The 16125-nt window shown below is 45.0% G+C and overlaps 1 protein-coding gene across 1 annotated transcript in view; it reads left to right on the top strand.

The window, feature by feature from the left end:
- The window catches only part of pcloa (piccolo presynaptic cytomatrix protein a), a 677428-nt gene that overhangs the window by 550783 nt on the left and 110520 nt on the right, over window positions 1-16125 (top strand). The window contains exon 18 of the mRNA XM_070898375.1: window positions 6024-6117. Within this exon, the coding sequence (XP_070754476.1) occupies window positions 6024-6117 (94 nt within the window). The remainder of the gene's footprint in view (window positions 1-6023; window positions 6118-16125) is intronic.

Here is a 16125-nt window from a genome sequence, read left to right as displayed (position 1 = left end):
TTGAGGGCCTGGGGGTTTGGAAATGGCTATTCTTAGCATTTTAATCTAATTGAATCATGGAAATTTACGGCTCAGAAGGAGGCCATTTCAATCCATCGTGTCCACGCCGGTCGAAAAGAGCTACCCAGCCTAATCCCACTTTCCAGCTCTCAGTCTGTAGCCCTGTAGGTTACGGCACTTCAAGTGTATATCTAAGTACATTTTAAATGTGGTGAGAGTTTCTGCCTCTACCACCCTTTCAGGCTCCCACCACCCACTGGGTGAAACATTTTCGCCTCAACTCCCTTCTAATCCTTCGACCAATTACTTTAAATCTATGCCCCTTGGTTATTGACCCCTCTACTAAGGGAAATCGCTGCTTCCTATCCACTCTATCTAGGCCCCTCATAATTTCATACATCTCAATAAGGTCTCCCCTCAACCTCCTCTGTTTCAAGGAAAACAAACTCAGCCTATCCAATCTTTCCTCATGGCTAAAATTCTCCAGTCCAGGCAACATCCTCGAAAATCTCCTCTGTATCCTCTCCAGTGCAAGCTAGTGTAATCCGGTGCCCAGAACTGCACACAGTACTCTAGCTGCGGCCTAACTACTGTTATATACAGTTCAAGCATAACCTCCCTGCTCTTATATTCTATGCCTCGGCTAATAAAGGCAAGTATCCCTGATGCCTTCTCTTAGATGAGTCAGTATTTGAAATTAGGACAAGCTATATTGTTGCTCGAAAAGCAATCAGAATCACAGAATGGTTACAGCCATTCGGCCCGTCGAGCCCGTGCCGGCTCTCTGCAAGAGCACCACAGCCAGTCCCCCTCCCCCGCCCTTTCCCCATAGCCTTGCAATTTTTTTTCCTTCAGGAACTTATCCAACTCCCTTTTGAAAGCCACGATTGAGTCTGCCTCCACCACCCTCTCAGGCAGCACATTCCAGATCCTAACCACGCGCTGCGTAAAAACATTTTTCCTCATGTCGCTTTTGGTTCTTCTGCCAATCACCTTAAATCTGTGTCCTCTGGTTCTCGACCCTTCCACCAATGGGAACAGTTTTTCTCGATCTACTCTGTCCAGACCCCTCATGATTTTGAACACCTCAATCAGATCTCCTCTCAACCTTCTCTGCTCCAAGGAGAACAACCCCAGCTTCTCCAGTCTATCCACGTAACTGAAGTCCCTCATCCCTGGAATCATTCTCGTAAATCTTTTCTGCTCCCTCTCTAAGGCCTTCACATCCTTCCTAAAGTGTGGTGCCCAGAATTGGAAACAAATAAACACTTTTTTGGCATCAGATTATGAATTGTGTACCTCCTGTACAAACGGTAAATATCCCCTTTATGAACGGCGTTGGGTACACATGTCATGCTTACCAATGTCAGCTCTTATGTTGTGTGTACTGTGGAGCCAGATTAAACAACTGGCCCAAACCAGCCAGGTCAGCCTGGTTAAATTGAAGCAAGGCTAACGATTTGAATCTAGATTTTTTTAATATGTAATTTTAAGCAAAGTATTTACCAAAATATTAGGATTTACATCCAAGCTCTTCCATCTCCATTTGCTGTTTTTGTTTAATACGTATTTTAAAGGAATAAAACAAAATGGAAGCTACTATCAAACAGTTTCTTTTTTTAAATCAAAATTGCATTTCCGTTCATGATGTGCATGACAAGAGAGCAGATTAACAAGTCTGAGGGCAGATTTTCACTTTTTGCGATGGTGTGAAACGGGTGATGGTGAATCCACAGCCCGGCTTATACCTCTCCCGATTTTCACAATCAAGCTGTCCCCCATTTTACAATATTGCACAAAGTCAAAATCTACCCCTTGTGTCAAATGTTGCAGTTTATCAAATATTTTCTGTGCATGGTGAAAAAAAAAAATATTCTAATATAACAAGTGTCGATTCTGTGGCACTCATGGTTAAGAGATGCTATTCCATTTCCTTGGCCTGCCTAGTTCCTAATCTTCAAATTATAACCACCTTTGCCTTGGGACCATTCTGTCAGCGATTTGTGGAGCCCAGTACCATTGTAGTTTATTTCTTCATTGCAAAAGCAATTGCAAGTTTATCCTTTATTGCATCTTCCCCATTACAGAAATTTACCTCCAATTAATCACCTTCAACTGGGAGGGTAGGCAGATGGAAGTCAGACTTCACACACCCCTCCCATGGCTACTCAACCCAATGTCAGCAATGCTAGGCGAGTATTATCCATACTTGATGCAGGATAACAATATAGGTTCCGTTTTCTAACGCCAGACATTTGCCCTCCATAGAACATGCTTGTCCGTCCAGCAGACAATTGGCAGAACACTTTGCTCTGGCATGTTTTACTCCTTTCACTAATTTCTGTGAAAATGTTGATGTGAGTATAAAATAACATTCTCCATCTACTTGTTTTGCTAAAAGTTGTGAACAGGATAATATCGATAACGGCATCTGATATTTAGAAGGAGCATCAATATTTTTATTTGATGTCTTCAAAATGCAAATGATAGGATATTGGTATCCACTCATTTCAATGAAATATAACATATTAACAAACAGAGAAATAGATTTTATTTACCCCCCACTAACTTGCAAAGCTTCAAGATTTTAAAATAGTCGATGTATATTTGATCACAAACTTATTTTTCTGTCAGTTGGATGTTAACTGGAATGTTATCAGCACCGGTGTAAATTGATTGGAAATCGGTGCGGTCCCAGTCTGCAAGACCATCAGCAGGCCCCGCGGGGCCTTCAGGGAGCAGGAGGGCGACAGCTGACTGTAGTGTGGGCAGGTACAGCAGGAGTGGCGAGGTCGGGGCAAAGGAACGGCAAGAGTTCGTAGAGGGATGTGATCGGGGCCCAGGAGAGGTGTGAGTTTGGGGCCCAGAAGAGGCGAGGGCCCAGGGGCAGCACGGGCCAGCCCACACTGCGATATGTGAGCGCACTAAGTCCGTGCAGCAGAGCTGGTCTCCAGTCGTCCTGGTTAACCCTTGCCACTGGACCAAGACCTAGCTCTGTCAAGCCCATGTGTTGGCTGGTGTGCAACGGCCACCACACGTTAAAAAAATCCACGCACAGGCATCTTCCACCCTTCAGAATGTAGTTCGGGACTGGAATATTGGGTCCTTCATTGAAACACCTGTGAACTCATCCCTTTTCGGCTTGGAAGCAAGTCATCCTCGTTTCAAGGGACTGCCTATGATGATGAAACTGACTGGAGCCAGAAATCTGTGGCAGTTCTGGCACCCTGCCAGTGGGAGGGAAGCAGAACAATAATGTGGGGCCTTGGATACAGTGACAGGTAATGTGGGGCCTTGGATACAGTGACAGGTAATATGGGGCCTTGGATACACAGGGTTGCTGCCTCATCCAGGTGTTTCCGCATGGAAAGGGCCAGAGCTTCCACCTTCCCAGTCAGCAGCATAGGAGGGGCTTGGTGAAGGGGGAACTGGAAGTCCTAGCCCATGCATTCCTGCATTCCCAGGCTGGCTGCAGGCTAGTACACTAAGTGTATTGACCCATCCAATGGGGAGGAAACCCCACCTTGGGTCCAGGTCCTGATCGTGGCCCGCCCTGGGGACCATTTCAGCCCCTTTACAGGGGGGGCTGAGTGGCACTTCCATTTTATTTCTGGAGGGGGGGATCCATCAACTCCCACACCCCCTCGCCGACTGGACATCATACACTAGGGTTCCTTATAACTCCACAATCACAGGCAGCCCTCGTGCTGCAGTTACCCGCCCAGATTGTCCCCCTACCCCTGCAGTCTTTGATGGGGCCAGCACCTGAGGTCACCAACAGGCAAATCCTGGCATTTAAACGAGGATCATAAGCCTGCAGGTGTCTGGCTGCTTTGCTTTACCTTTCATTGCTATTCCCGTCGTGTTTTATTCTCTTTCTGGGGCCTTCGTTGTCCAATATTCATTGACTTAGAAGATGGGAGCTGAGCTGGTCCCAGCACTGTGCTAATGCTGCTCTTAATCCAGCTCATCAAATCCACCAGTTTCCCAATCTTGCCTTGCTCCCGGATGGCTGGGAATATGATTCATGACGCAGTGACCTCTTAAACACTCTGTCCAAGATCTCTAACGCAGAAAGCAAGTTTTGTAACCTTTACACTAACAAGTTATCCAATAGAGTACTAGTATTAACGTCATATCACTTTGCTCATGTTCGTATGCATTAAATGTTGAAGACCAACCCCATTGGTGTGTCACCAACTTTCCCATTTCACGGATTACAGCGACCCCGTGGGTATAATACACCTTGTCTGTCCAGATGGTGCAGAGAGGTCGGTCATTCTTTGGGCAGAGGACAGAAGGAAATGCAATTATATCAATATCATGTTTATATTTATTTCTTATAAATGTAAAATTACATTCTAATAAATATTATGTCAAAGCTTGAATATCCAAAAGTTAGATTAATGAGACTGGAAATGAGCGCAGGCCAAGAACTTGGATATTGATATTAACATTTTGCTTCAGCAGATATCCATTTGAACAGAAGCATTTTTGGTGAAGGTAAAAATTTTATTGGTTTAAAAATATTGAGGTCTCTGCATTCTCAGTTTTGAACAGAAATGCTTAAAACTGAAATAATCTGGGTTCAAACACATTTTTCAAAACAAAAATTTCGATGCGGACTTTCTCCCAAGACTTGAATAAAGCCGTTAAATTATAATTCCAGACAGGTACAGTAAACGTTATTTCCAGTTGGATGTGTTGGACAGTGTTGGTCGTGATCTCTTTCTACAAATGGCAGCAGACAATTGGTTACATGCTCACCCGGTTAAATTCAATTTGTCTGTTTCTTTGATACCCACAGTCTATGTGAGCGTGAAAAAGAGATGGGAAAGATTAAAACAATGATGAAAATGAGGCAGTGATCAGCATCTATCTCTTTAACCCATCCATTATAAAGCATTGCCACACCAAGCAGGATGAGGAAGCAGGCGATCTGCTCACACCTTTCTGCCATTCTTGCTGAGCAAGCTACCAAAAGGTTCACAGGAGCAGCAGGAATTGAGTTACCCTTTCATTTCACAAATTGGTTTTGGGAAAACATTTGCAGCACCTTGGCTCTGATGCTCAGGCACATGTTCTCCCACACAAAATGCACAACAATGGGACTGCAGTGCAGGACAATTAGCTCCATTGACGCCACAGTATATCTGCGTTAGTAACTTCTTTTAGCTGTCATGACATAATGGTGGACAGGAATTTTCTCTGGAATGTTTTGTTGAAAGTATTTAGGAACGTAAGAACAGGAGGGAGGCCATTGAGCCCCTCAAGCCTGTTGCACCATCCAGTGAGATTGTGGCTGATCTGGAAACTATCGTCACAGTACAGTATATGCACTGAGGAATTCTTAAACATAATTACAATCAGCTGAAAGTGAAACAAAATAACTTAACAACAACCTATTGGAAATCCACTGATCAATGACCGAACTTTGTACAGAAACTATCTTAATATATCCTATTCAACTAGTTCAGTTTAGAAAGGGATTGTATCTTTCACGTGAAAATTAAGCAGAATTGGTTACGTGTAAGGTCAAAGATTAATACCCCTGTTGCCATTGAGAATAATAGGCAAGTACAGTGGCCCAAGACAAGTGGAGATTTTCCACATAGTCTCCAATTTATATAGTTCACGAGGAGGGGGTAAATGCACAGACACGTTGTACTGTGGATAACCAGAATGTTTCGCTGTTTGTGCACGTAGAATGTATTGACAGATGTCTCACTGTCACATGCCGGTGCTCATAACAACAACAACTGTTCATATAGTGCCTTTAATGTAGAAACGGCCCCAGGCACTGTACGAGAACTTTGAATCGAAATACTAGCAATAGTGTATGGAGCTGATTCTCTCATACATGGGCGAGCAAAACTCCACACAAAACTGTTCTCACAGTTTCTCAAAAAAACTGACAATGCAGACATGTAAATGGTATTTCTATGATAGCTTTTGTATTTAAGTACAGCATATCTAATTCGCAACATCTGATTTATTGAATAATACATTGTCTTTTACAACAGTGTCGAGAACAAGCGCAGAACAAAGCACCTACACAAAAGCCTCAATCCGGAATGGAATCAAACTGTGATTTACAAAAACATCTCGATGGAACAGGTATCCCTGAATTTTAACAACTCAGCAGATTTGCATTGGAGACAAAGTGATTGGGAGTCAAGACGTTCCTTTGGGAAAATAAGCTGCAGCAGAAAAGCAATAAATTCCAGGAATAGTGCAACACCAAAATAGCAGAATAACCTGTGCAGCAGATCATGGAGGCATGCACAAGCCATCTTGAGGCTAATGTTTGCTGCTATATTTTTAGTGCGTGAGTTGAATGTGGCGAAAGGAAATGATTGAATCTGGAACTTGCACTGGTAGATATATGCGTGCTCAGGCTGTTTAAAGACATTTCCCAAGTGTGAACATTTTGTAATGATGCTTCCTTCCTAAAAATATTTTCATCCTTGGAAAAAGAAATCAGCAGAAGTTGCCATCAAACTTGCAATCCCCATCTGTGACTTTCACAGCCGCAGATGGAACTTATCAACATCATGCAGAAAAATGACTTCCTACTTTGCTCTCTAGGTCAGGAACTGTTTTAGCCCCTTGCAGTTTTTGTGTGTAATGGAGAGAGAGTGAAAGGATTAAACTTGCATGTTCATGTATCTACCCTTTAATTTTTTAATATATGTAGATTGGAATAGTTTTGTGTCATGCAGAGTAAGATTGAACTTTAGTTATATAAGGTATTGGTGAGGCCACACCTGGAATACTGCGTGCAGTTTTGGTCTCCGTATTTAAGGAAGGATATACTTGCTTTGGAGGCAGTTCAGAGAAGGTTCACTGGGTTGATTCCGGGGATGAGGGGGTTGACTTATGAGGAAAGGTTGAGTAGGTTGGGCCTCTACTCATTGGAATTCAGAAAAATGAGAGGTGATCTTATCGAAACGTATAAGATTATGAGGGGGCTTGACAAGATGGATGCAGAGAGGATGTTTCCACTGATGGGGGAGACTAGAACTAGGGGGCACTATCTTAGAATAAGGGGCTGCCCATTTAAAACTGAGATGAGGAGAAATTTATTTTCTCAGAGGGTTGTAAATCTGTGGAATTCACTGCCTCAGAGAGCTGTGGAAGCTGGGACACTGAATACATTTAAGACCGAAATAGACAGTTTCTTAAATGATAAGGGAATAACGGGTTATGGGGAGTGGGCAGGGAAATGGAGCTGAGTCCATGATCAGATCAGCCATGATCTTATTAAATGGCGGAGCAGGCTCGAGGGGCCTTATGGCCTACTCCTGCTCCTATTTCTTATGTTCTTATGTTCTATTGCTAATACATTCTGCAGTGAGACCTTTTCCTTCCAAGGACATGTTCCATTGAAGATTAGTTTCATTTCTTCTACATTTGCATACGACCGATGTATTTGGAAGACATTCCTCAGTCCCTATTTGAACTAAGTTATGAACCTATTTACCTTTAACGGGTTAATGCCTCACTAAAACAGCGCACAAGATAATTCCGCCATGAACCGCCAGCATCCGTTACACAGTCTGATTTTCCTTTCCATTGGCTTGGAGATCAGGTCAAGCGTAAACCGGAGTAAGACAGACCAGAGTAAAATATAGAAACATAGAAAATAGGTGCAGGAGTAGGCCATTCGGCCCTTCGAGCCTGCACCACCATTCAATAAGATCATGGCTGATCATTCCCTCAGTACTCCTTTCTTGCTTTCTCTCCATACCCCTTGATCCCTTTAGCCGTACGGGCCATATCTAACTCCCTCGTAAATATATTCAGTGAACTGGCATCAACAACTCTCTGCGGTAGGGAATTCCACAGGTTAACAATTGTCTGAGTGAAGAAGTTTCTCCTCATCTCAGTCCTAAACGGCCTACCCCTTATCCTAAGACTGTGTCCCCTGGTTCTGGACTTCCCCAACATCGGGAACATTCTACCCGCATCTAACCTGCCCAGTCCCGTCAGAATTTTATATGTTTCTATGAGATCCCCTCTCATCCTTCTAAACTCCAATGTATAAAGGCCCAGTTGATCCAGTCTCTCCTCATATGTCAGTCCTGTCATCCCGGGAATCAGTCTGGTGAACCTTTGCTGTACTCCCTCAATAGCAAGAACATCCTTCCTCAGATTAGGAGACCAAAACTGAACACAATATTCCAGGTGAGGCCTCACCAAAGCCCTGTACAACTGCAATAAGACCTCCCTGCTCCTATACTCAAATTCCCTAGCTATGAAGGCCAACATACCATTTGCCTTCTTCACCACCTGCTGTACCTGCATGCCCACTTTCAATGACTGATGAACCATGACATCCAGGTCCCGTTGCACCTCCCCTTTTCCTAATCTGCCGTCATTCAGATAATATTCTGCCTTCGTGTTTTTGCCCCCAAGGTGGATAACCTCGCATTTATCCACATTATACTGCATCTGCCATGCATTTACCCACTCACCTAACCTGTCCAAGTCACCCTGCAGCCTCTTAGCATCCTCCTCACACCTCACACCGCCACCCAGTTTAGTGTCATCTGCAAACTTGGAGATATTACACTTAATTTCTTCATCTAAATCATTGATGTATATTGTAAATAGCTGGGGTCCCAGCACTGAGCCCTGCGGCACTCCACTAGTCACTGCCTGCCATTCTGAAAAGAACCCGTTTATCCCGACCCTTCCTCCCCCCCTAATGGGGCATTGTGTGTGGGTCACAGATTGTTAACAGGTTTATTGGGCATGAGTTGAATAGTGACAGTATTGTGACTTCCGGATTTTATCCAGTCCAATGATGTCACTTGCTACACATGCACCTGGCTTTCCGAGAAATCAACCAGAGGAACATAAGAAACTTAAGTATTACATAGAAACATAGAAACATAGAAAATAGGTGCAGGAGTAGGCCATTCGGCCCTTCTAGCCTGCACCGCCATTCAATGAGTTCATGGCTGAACATTCAACTTCAGTACCCCATTCCTGCTTTCTCGCCATACCCCTTGATCCCCCCAGCAGTAAGGACCTCATCTAACTCCTTTTTGAATATATTTAGTGAATTGGCCTCAACAACTTTCTGTGGTAGAGAATTCCACAGGTTCACCACTCTCTGGGTGAAGAAGTTCCTCCGCATCTCGGTCCTAAATGGCTTACCCCTTATCCTTAGACTGTGATCCCTGGTTCTGGACTTCCCCAACATTGGGAACATTCTTCCTGCATCTAACCTGTCTAACCCCGTCAGAATTTTATATGTTTCTATGAGGTCCCCTCTCATTCTTCTGAACTCCAGTGAATACAAGCCTAGTTGATCCAGTCTTTCTTGATAGGTCAGTCCCGCCATCCCGGGAATCAGTCTGGTGAACCTTCGCTGCACTCCCTCAATAGCAAGAATGTCCTTCCTCAGGTTAGGAGACCAAAACTGTACACAATACTCCAGGTGTGGCCTCACCAATGCCCTGTACAACTGTAGCAACACCTCCCTGCCCCTGTACTCAAATCCCCTTGCTATGAAGGCCAACATGCCATTTGCTTTCTTAACCGCCTGCTGCACCTGCATGCCAACCTTCAATGACTGATGTACCATGACACCCAGGTCTCTTTGCACCTCCCCTTTTCCTAATCTGTCACCATTCAGATAATAGTCTGTCTCTCTGTTTTTACCACCAAAGTGGATAACCTCACATTTATCCACATTATACTTCATCTGCCATGCATTTGCCCACTCACCTAACCTATCCAAGTCGCTCTGCAGCCTCACAGCATCCTCCTCGCAGCTCACACTGCCACCCAACTTAGTGTCATCCGCAAATTTGGAGATACTACATTTAATCCCCTCATCTAAATCATTAATGTACAGTGTAAACAGCTGGGGCCCCAGCACAGAACCTTGCGGTACCCCACTAGTCACTGCCTGCCATTCTGAAAAGTACCCATTTACTCCTACTCTTTGCTTCCTGTCTGACAACCAGTTCTCAATCCATGTCAGTACACTACCCCCAATCCCATGTGCTCTAACTTTGCACATCAATCTCTTGTGTGGGACCTTGTCGAACGCCTTCTGAAAGTCCAAATATACCACATCAACTGGTTCTCCCTTATCCACTCTACTGGAAACATCCTCAAAAAATTCCAGAAGATTTGTCAAGCATGATTTCCCTTTCACAAATCCATGCTGACTTGGACCTATCATGTCACCTCTTTCCAAATGCACTGCTATGACATCCTTAATAATTGATTCCATCATTTTACACACTACCGATGTCAGGCTGACCGGTCTATAATTCCCTGTTTTCTCTCTCCCTCCTTTTTTAAAAAGTGGGGTTACATTGGCTACCCTCCACTCCATAGGAACTGATCCAGAGTCAATGGAATGTTGGAAAATGACTGTCAACGCATCCACTATTTCCAAGGCCACCTCCTTAAGTACTCTGGGATGCAGTCCATCAGGCCCTGGGGATTTATCGGCCTTCAATCCCATCAATTTCCCCAACACAATTTCCCGGCTAATAAGGATTTCCCTCAGTTCCTCCTCCTTACTAGACCCCCCGACCCCTTTTATAACCGGAAGGTTGTTCGTGTCCTCCTTCGTGAATACCGAACCAAAGTACTTGTTCAATTGGTCCGCCATTTCTTTGTTCCCCGTTATGACTTCCCCTGATTCTGACTGCAGGGGACCTACGTTTGTCTTTACTAACCTTTTTCTCTTTACATATCTATAGAAACTTTTGCAATCCGTCTTAATGTTCCCTGCAAGCTTCTTCTCATACTCCATTTTCCCTGCCCTAATCAAACCCTTTGTCCTCCTCTGCTGAGTTCTAAATTTCTCCCAGTCCCCAGGTTCGCTGCTATTTCTGGCCAATTTGTATGCCACTTCCTTGGCTTTAATACTATCCCTGATTTCCCTTGATAGCCACGGTTGAGCCACCTTCCCTTTTTTATTTCTATGCCAGACAGGAATGTACAATTAGGAGTCGGAATCTGCCATTTGGCCCCTCGAGCCTGCTCTGTCATTCAATAAGATCATGGCTGATCTGATCATGGACTCAGCTCCACTTCCCCGCCTGCTCCCCATAACCCTTGATCCCTTATCATTCAAAAATCTGTCTATCTCCACCTTAAATATATTCAATGACCCAGCCTCCACAGCTCTCTGGGGCAGTGAATTCCACAGATTTACAACCCTCTGAGAGAAGAAATTCCTCCTCATCTCCATTCTAAATGGGTGACCCCTTATTCTGAAACTATGCCCCCTAGTTCTAGATTCCCTCATGAGGGGAAGCATGCTCTCTGCATTTACCCTGTCGAGTCCCCTCAGAATCTTATATGTTTCAATAAGATCACCTCTCATTCTGCTAAACTCCAATGAGTACAGGCCCAACCTGCTCAACCTTTCCTCATATGACAATCCCCTCATCTCAGGAATCAACCAAGTGAACCTTCTCTGAACTGCCTCAATGCAAGTATATCCTTCCGCAGATAAGGAGAGAAAAACTGCACGCAGTACTCCAGGTGTGGCCTCACCAATACCCTGTACAGTTGTAGCAGGACTTCTGTGCTTTTATACTCTATCCCCCTTGCAATAAAGGCCAACATTCCATTTGCCTTCCTGATTACTTGCTGTACCTTCATACTAACGTTTTGTGTTTCATGCACAAGGACCTCCAGGTCCCTCTGTACTGCAGCATTTTGTAATCTCTCCCCATTTAAATAGTAATTTGCTTTTTTATTTTTCCTACCAAAGTGGATAACCTCATATTTTCCCACATTATACTCCATCTGCCAAATATTTGCCCACTGACTGAGCCTGTCTATATCCCTTTGCAGATTCTTTGCACCATCCTCACAACTTGCTTTCCCACCCACATTTGTATCATCAGCAAATTACAGTTGGTCCCTCCATCCAAGCCATTACATAAATTGTAAATAGTTGAGGCCCCAGCACTGATCCCTGTGGCACCCCACTAGTTACAGTTTTCCAGCCTGAAAATGACCCAATTTTCCCGACTATTTTCTGTTAGCCAATCTTCTATCCATGCTAATATATTACCCCCAACTCCCTGAGCTTTTAACTTGTGCAGTAACCTTTTATGTGGCACCTTGTCAAATGCTTTCTGGAAATCCAAATACATGTCATCTACTGTTTCCCCTTTATCCAACCTGTTCATTACATCCTCAAGACCTCGAGCAGATTTGTCAAACATGATTTCCCTTTCATAAAACCATGCTGACTCTGCTCGATTGAATCATGATGTTCTAAATGTCTTGCCACTACTTCCTTACTGATGGACTCCAGCATTTTCCCAATGACAGATGTTAGGCTAACTGGTCTATAGATTCTTGCTTTCTGTCTCCCTTCTTTCTTAAATAAGGGTGTTACATTTGCGGTTTACCAATCCACTGGGACCTTTCCAGAATCCAGAGCATTTTGATAGATTACTACCAATGCATCCACTATCTTTGCATCCACTATCCCTGCATGCCATCAGGTCCAGGGGATTTGATGCCTTTAGTCCCATTATTTTACCTAGTACTACTTCATTAGTGATAGTGATTGTATTAAGTCCCTCCCCCGCAATAGCTCCTTGATTATCCACTATTGGGATGATTTTAGTGTCATCCACCGTGAAGGCCGATACAAAAATTTGTTCAAAGTCTCTGCCATTTAGAAACATAGAAACATAGAAAATAGATGCAGGAGTAGGCCATTCGGCCCTTCGAGCCTGCACTGCCATTCAATAAGATCATGGCTGATCATTCACCTAAGTACTCCTTTCCCGCTTTCTCTCCATACCCCTTGATCCCTTCAGCCATAAGGGCTATAACTAACTCCCTCTTGAATATATCCAATGAACTGGCATCAACGACTCTCTACGGTAGGGAATTCCACAGGTTTTCAACTCTCTGAGTGAAGAAGTTTCTCCTCATCTCAGTCCAAAATGGACTACCCCTTATTCTAAGACTGTGTCCCCTGGTTCTGGACTTTCCCAACATCGGGAACATTCTTCCCGCATCTAACTTGTCCCATCCCGTCAGAATCTTATAAGTTTCTATGAGATCCCCTCTCATCCTCCTAAACTCCAATGTATAAAGGCCCAGTTGATCCAGTCTCTCCTCATATGTCAGTTCTGCCATCCCTGGAATCAGTCTGGTGAACCTTCGCTGCACTCCCTCAATAGCAAGAACATCCTTCCTCAGATTAGGAGACCAAAACTGAACACAATATTCCAGGTGAGGCCTCACTAAGGCCCTGTACAACTGCAGTAAAACCTCCTTGCTCCTATACTCAAATCCCCTAGCTATGAAGGCCAACATACCATTTGCCTTCTTCACCACCTGCTGTACCTGCATGCCAACTTTCAATGACTGATGAACCATGACACCCAGGTCTCGTTGCACCTCCCCTTTTCCTAATCTGCCGCCATTCAGATAATATTCTGCCTTCGTGTTTCTGCCACCAAAGTGGATGACCTCACATTTATCCACATTATACTGCATCTGCCATGTATTTGCCCACTCACCTAACCTGTCCAAGTCACCCTACAGCCTCTTACACATTACTAATTCCCCAGTCTTATCCTCTAAGGGACTAACATTATCTTTAGCTACAGGTTGAGCGTCCAAATCATGAGTTCTGAAATTCGGAATGTTCCGGAATCTGGACACCGGGCCTATCCGTGGTGGGGTCGTCCGGAATCCGCAAAATGTTCAGAAATCCAGATATTTTTTTGGAAATTTTTTTTTAAACCGAATTAATCGCTGAAAAGTAATTAAAAAATAAAAACTTTAACTTACCTTTTTTGCAGGTCTTCAACACAGGTTTTTCCCAGCCGCCGACCCCTGACCCGGAACCCACAACCCATGATCCACAGCCGACACTGCCGAACCCAGAACCGTCGAGGCCCCCCCCCCCTCCCAGGTCCTGCCGCCTGCCAGACCCCCCACTCCTTACCTCGGCCCCCCCTCCCCCCAGCCTGATCTCGGCCCTCTGCTCTCCACACCTTGCCCCCTCCCCCCTTACCTCGGCCCCCCCCCCCTCCCCCCAGCCTGATCTCGGCCCCCTGCTCTCCACACCTTGTTCCCCCCCATCCCCCTTACCTCTGCCCAGGCGTTTCCGGTCTTGGGACGTCGGAAAAACATTATGAAATCCGGAAATACCCGAAATCTGGAATGGCCTCGGTCCCGAGGTTTCTGAATTTCGGACTCTCCACCTCTACTTGCTTCCTTTTTATAGACCTGCAGAAGCTCAACTGTCTGGCTTTATATTTCTTGCTATTTTATTCTCATATGCTACCTTTGCTGTTTTTTAACATTTTTTTCGTCGTCATTTCCTTGTTTGCAAAATGTTGCCAATCCTCTGGCCTTGCAGCATTGTAAGCCATTGTTTTCAATTTGATGTCATCCTTTACTTCCTTAGTTAGCCTGGGTTCTCTTGGAGTCTTTGGGCCCGAACTTGGTCAAAGCCAAGGCCCGCCCAAGTGCTGCCCTAAGGCCCGCCAATGGTCGCCGGGAGACCGGGCGGTACTTTGCCAGGAAGATCCCTCTAAAAGAGATGGTCGTATCGCCCATCGACAAAATAACGGCTTATGCCGTCATTCTGGGCGGCAGAGGGCTGGAGCTCCCAATCTCGGCGGCAAATGCGATCCTCGCCAAAGTGCCGCCGAGGATTGAGTTGGGCCCAGGGAGGGGGGAACACTGAAAAATAAAAATCTTCACAAAAAAACATGTTCACAAACCTTTTTTTGCAGGTCGTCTTACTTACCGTTGGGGTAAGACCTGCCTTCATGCAGCGCTCCTTCCCCCTGCTGCCACTGACTCTGGCCTGCACCAATATGGCAGCTCAGCGGGCAGGAGGCCACTTACGCGACTTGACTGCCAGCGCCCGTCAGCGGGCGGTTCCCAGCGGTCCTCCCCTCCCACCGTCAGCAGACCGAGAGGAATCTGTCACCGAGGGAGACGGCCGAAAAAGCTGGGTGGCAGTTGGTGGCAGCAGGTGACAGTGGGCGGTAAGGCCACCAATATTGGGGCCTATGTTTCTCACTGGAATATATCTTTGCTGTGTGTTATGAAATGTCTCCTTAAATGTTTGCCACTGCTTTTCTACAGTCTTACTCTTTAATACATTTTCCCAGTCCACCTTAACCAACTCTGCCTTCATAACTTTGTAGTTACCTTTATTTAAGTTCAGGACACTGGCTTGAGACCTTGCTTTCTCACTCTCAAACTGAGTTTGAAATTCTACCATGCTATGATCACTCTTCCCAAGAGGATCCTTCACCATGAGATCATTAATTAATCCAGACTCGTTACACATTACCAGATCTAAAATAGTCTTCTCCCTGATTGGGGGAGAATGTGGTGAGGGTGTAAAGTGGGTGAGCTTGGACAAACGTGATCTGTCTTATCATCTGGAGCGTGTTCTCATTCACAACCCCCCCTCCCCAATCCCTACTGTGCTCTCCGTACTCTTTACTCCACCCCCCCCACCTCTCCCAATCCCCCGAGTACCTGACCTGCACTCTCCTCCCCTCTCTCTCTGCCCCACTCTCTCTCTCTCTCTCTCTCCCATCTCCGATTTCCTCTCTCTCTCAGAAAGCCGTGAAAATGTTTGTGTAGATAATCACTGATATTCTACGCAAATGACCTGAAACCCCAGCAGCATGTTCGGAGAGATGGTCCAGCCTCACTTCCGTTTGCTCACATATCGTACTGCGCAAACAGGCTGGGTCCACTGTGTGCAGCGCAGGACTAAAAATGTTCCTGCAGATAATCACTTTGTTCATTTTGTGACCTTTTCATTAACTAGTATTATTGCAGTCTCTGTTCAGTTTAGGTGTGAATTAATTGCAAATTGGATGCGAAGGACTGAACTGAATCTTTTAGCTGCTTTCAGGTTTCATATCGGGCTGAATTTCCACTGAAACTGCAGCATTGGTCCAAAGCAAAGCCATTTTCCTCAACGCTGTATTTGTAGTGTGAATGAACCCCTTCGTGCACTCCTGATGTAATGAAACACCAGGATTTTGTTTTAGCTTCCCAAGAAATGAGTCTTGAAACCACTGTTGCTCTCAGAACCTGCTTAAAGGACTGGGGTACATAGTTCTGAGACAGTTGGGG

Source organism: Pristiophorus japonicus, chromosome 13 (genome assembly GCF_044704955.1).
Source record: "Pristiophorus japonicus isolate sPriJap1 chromosome 13, sPriJap1.hap1, whole genome shotgun sequence".
Taxonomy (NCBI): Eukaryota; Metazoa; Chordata; class Chondrichthyes; family Pristiophoridae; genus Pristiophorus; species Pristiophorus japonicus.
Note: the sequence above shows the minus strand (reverse complement) of the source record. Positions and strands in the feature narration are given on the sequence as shown.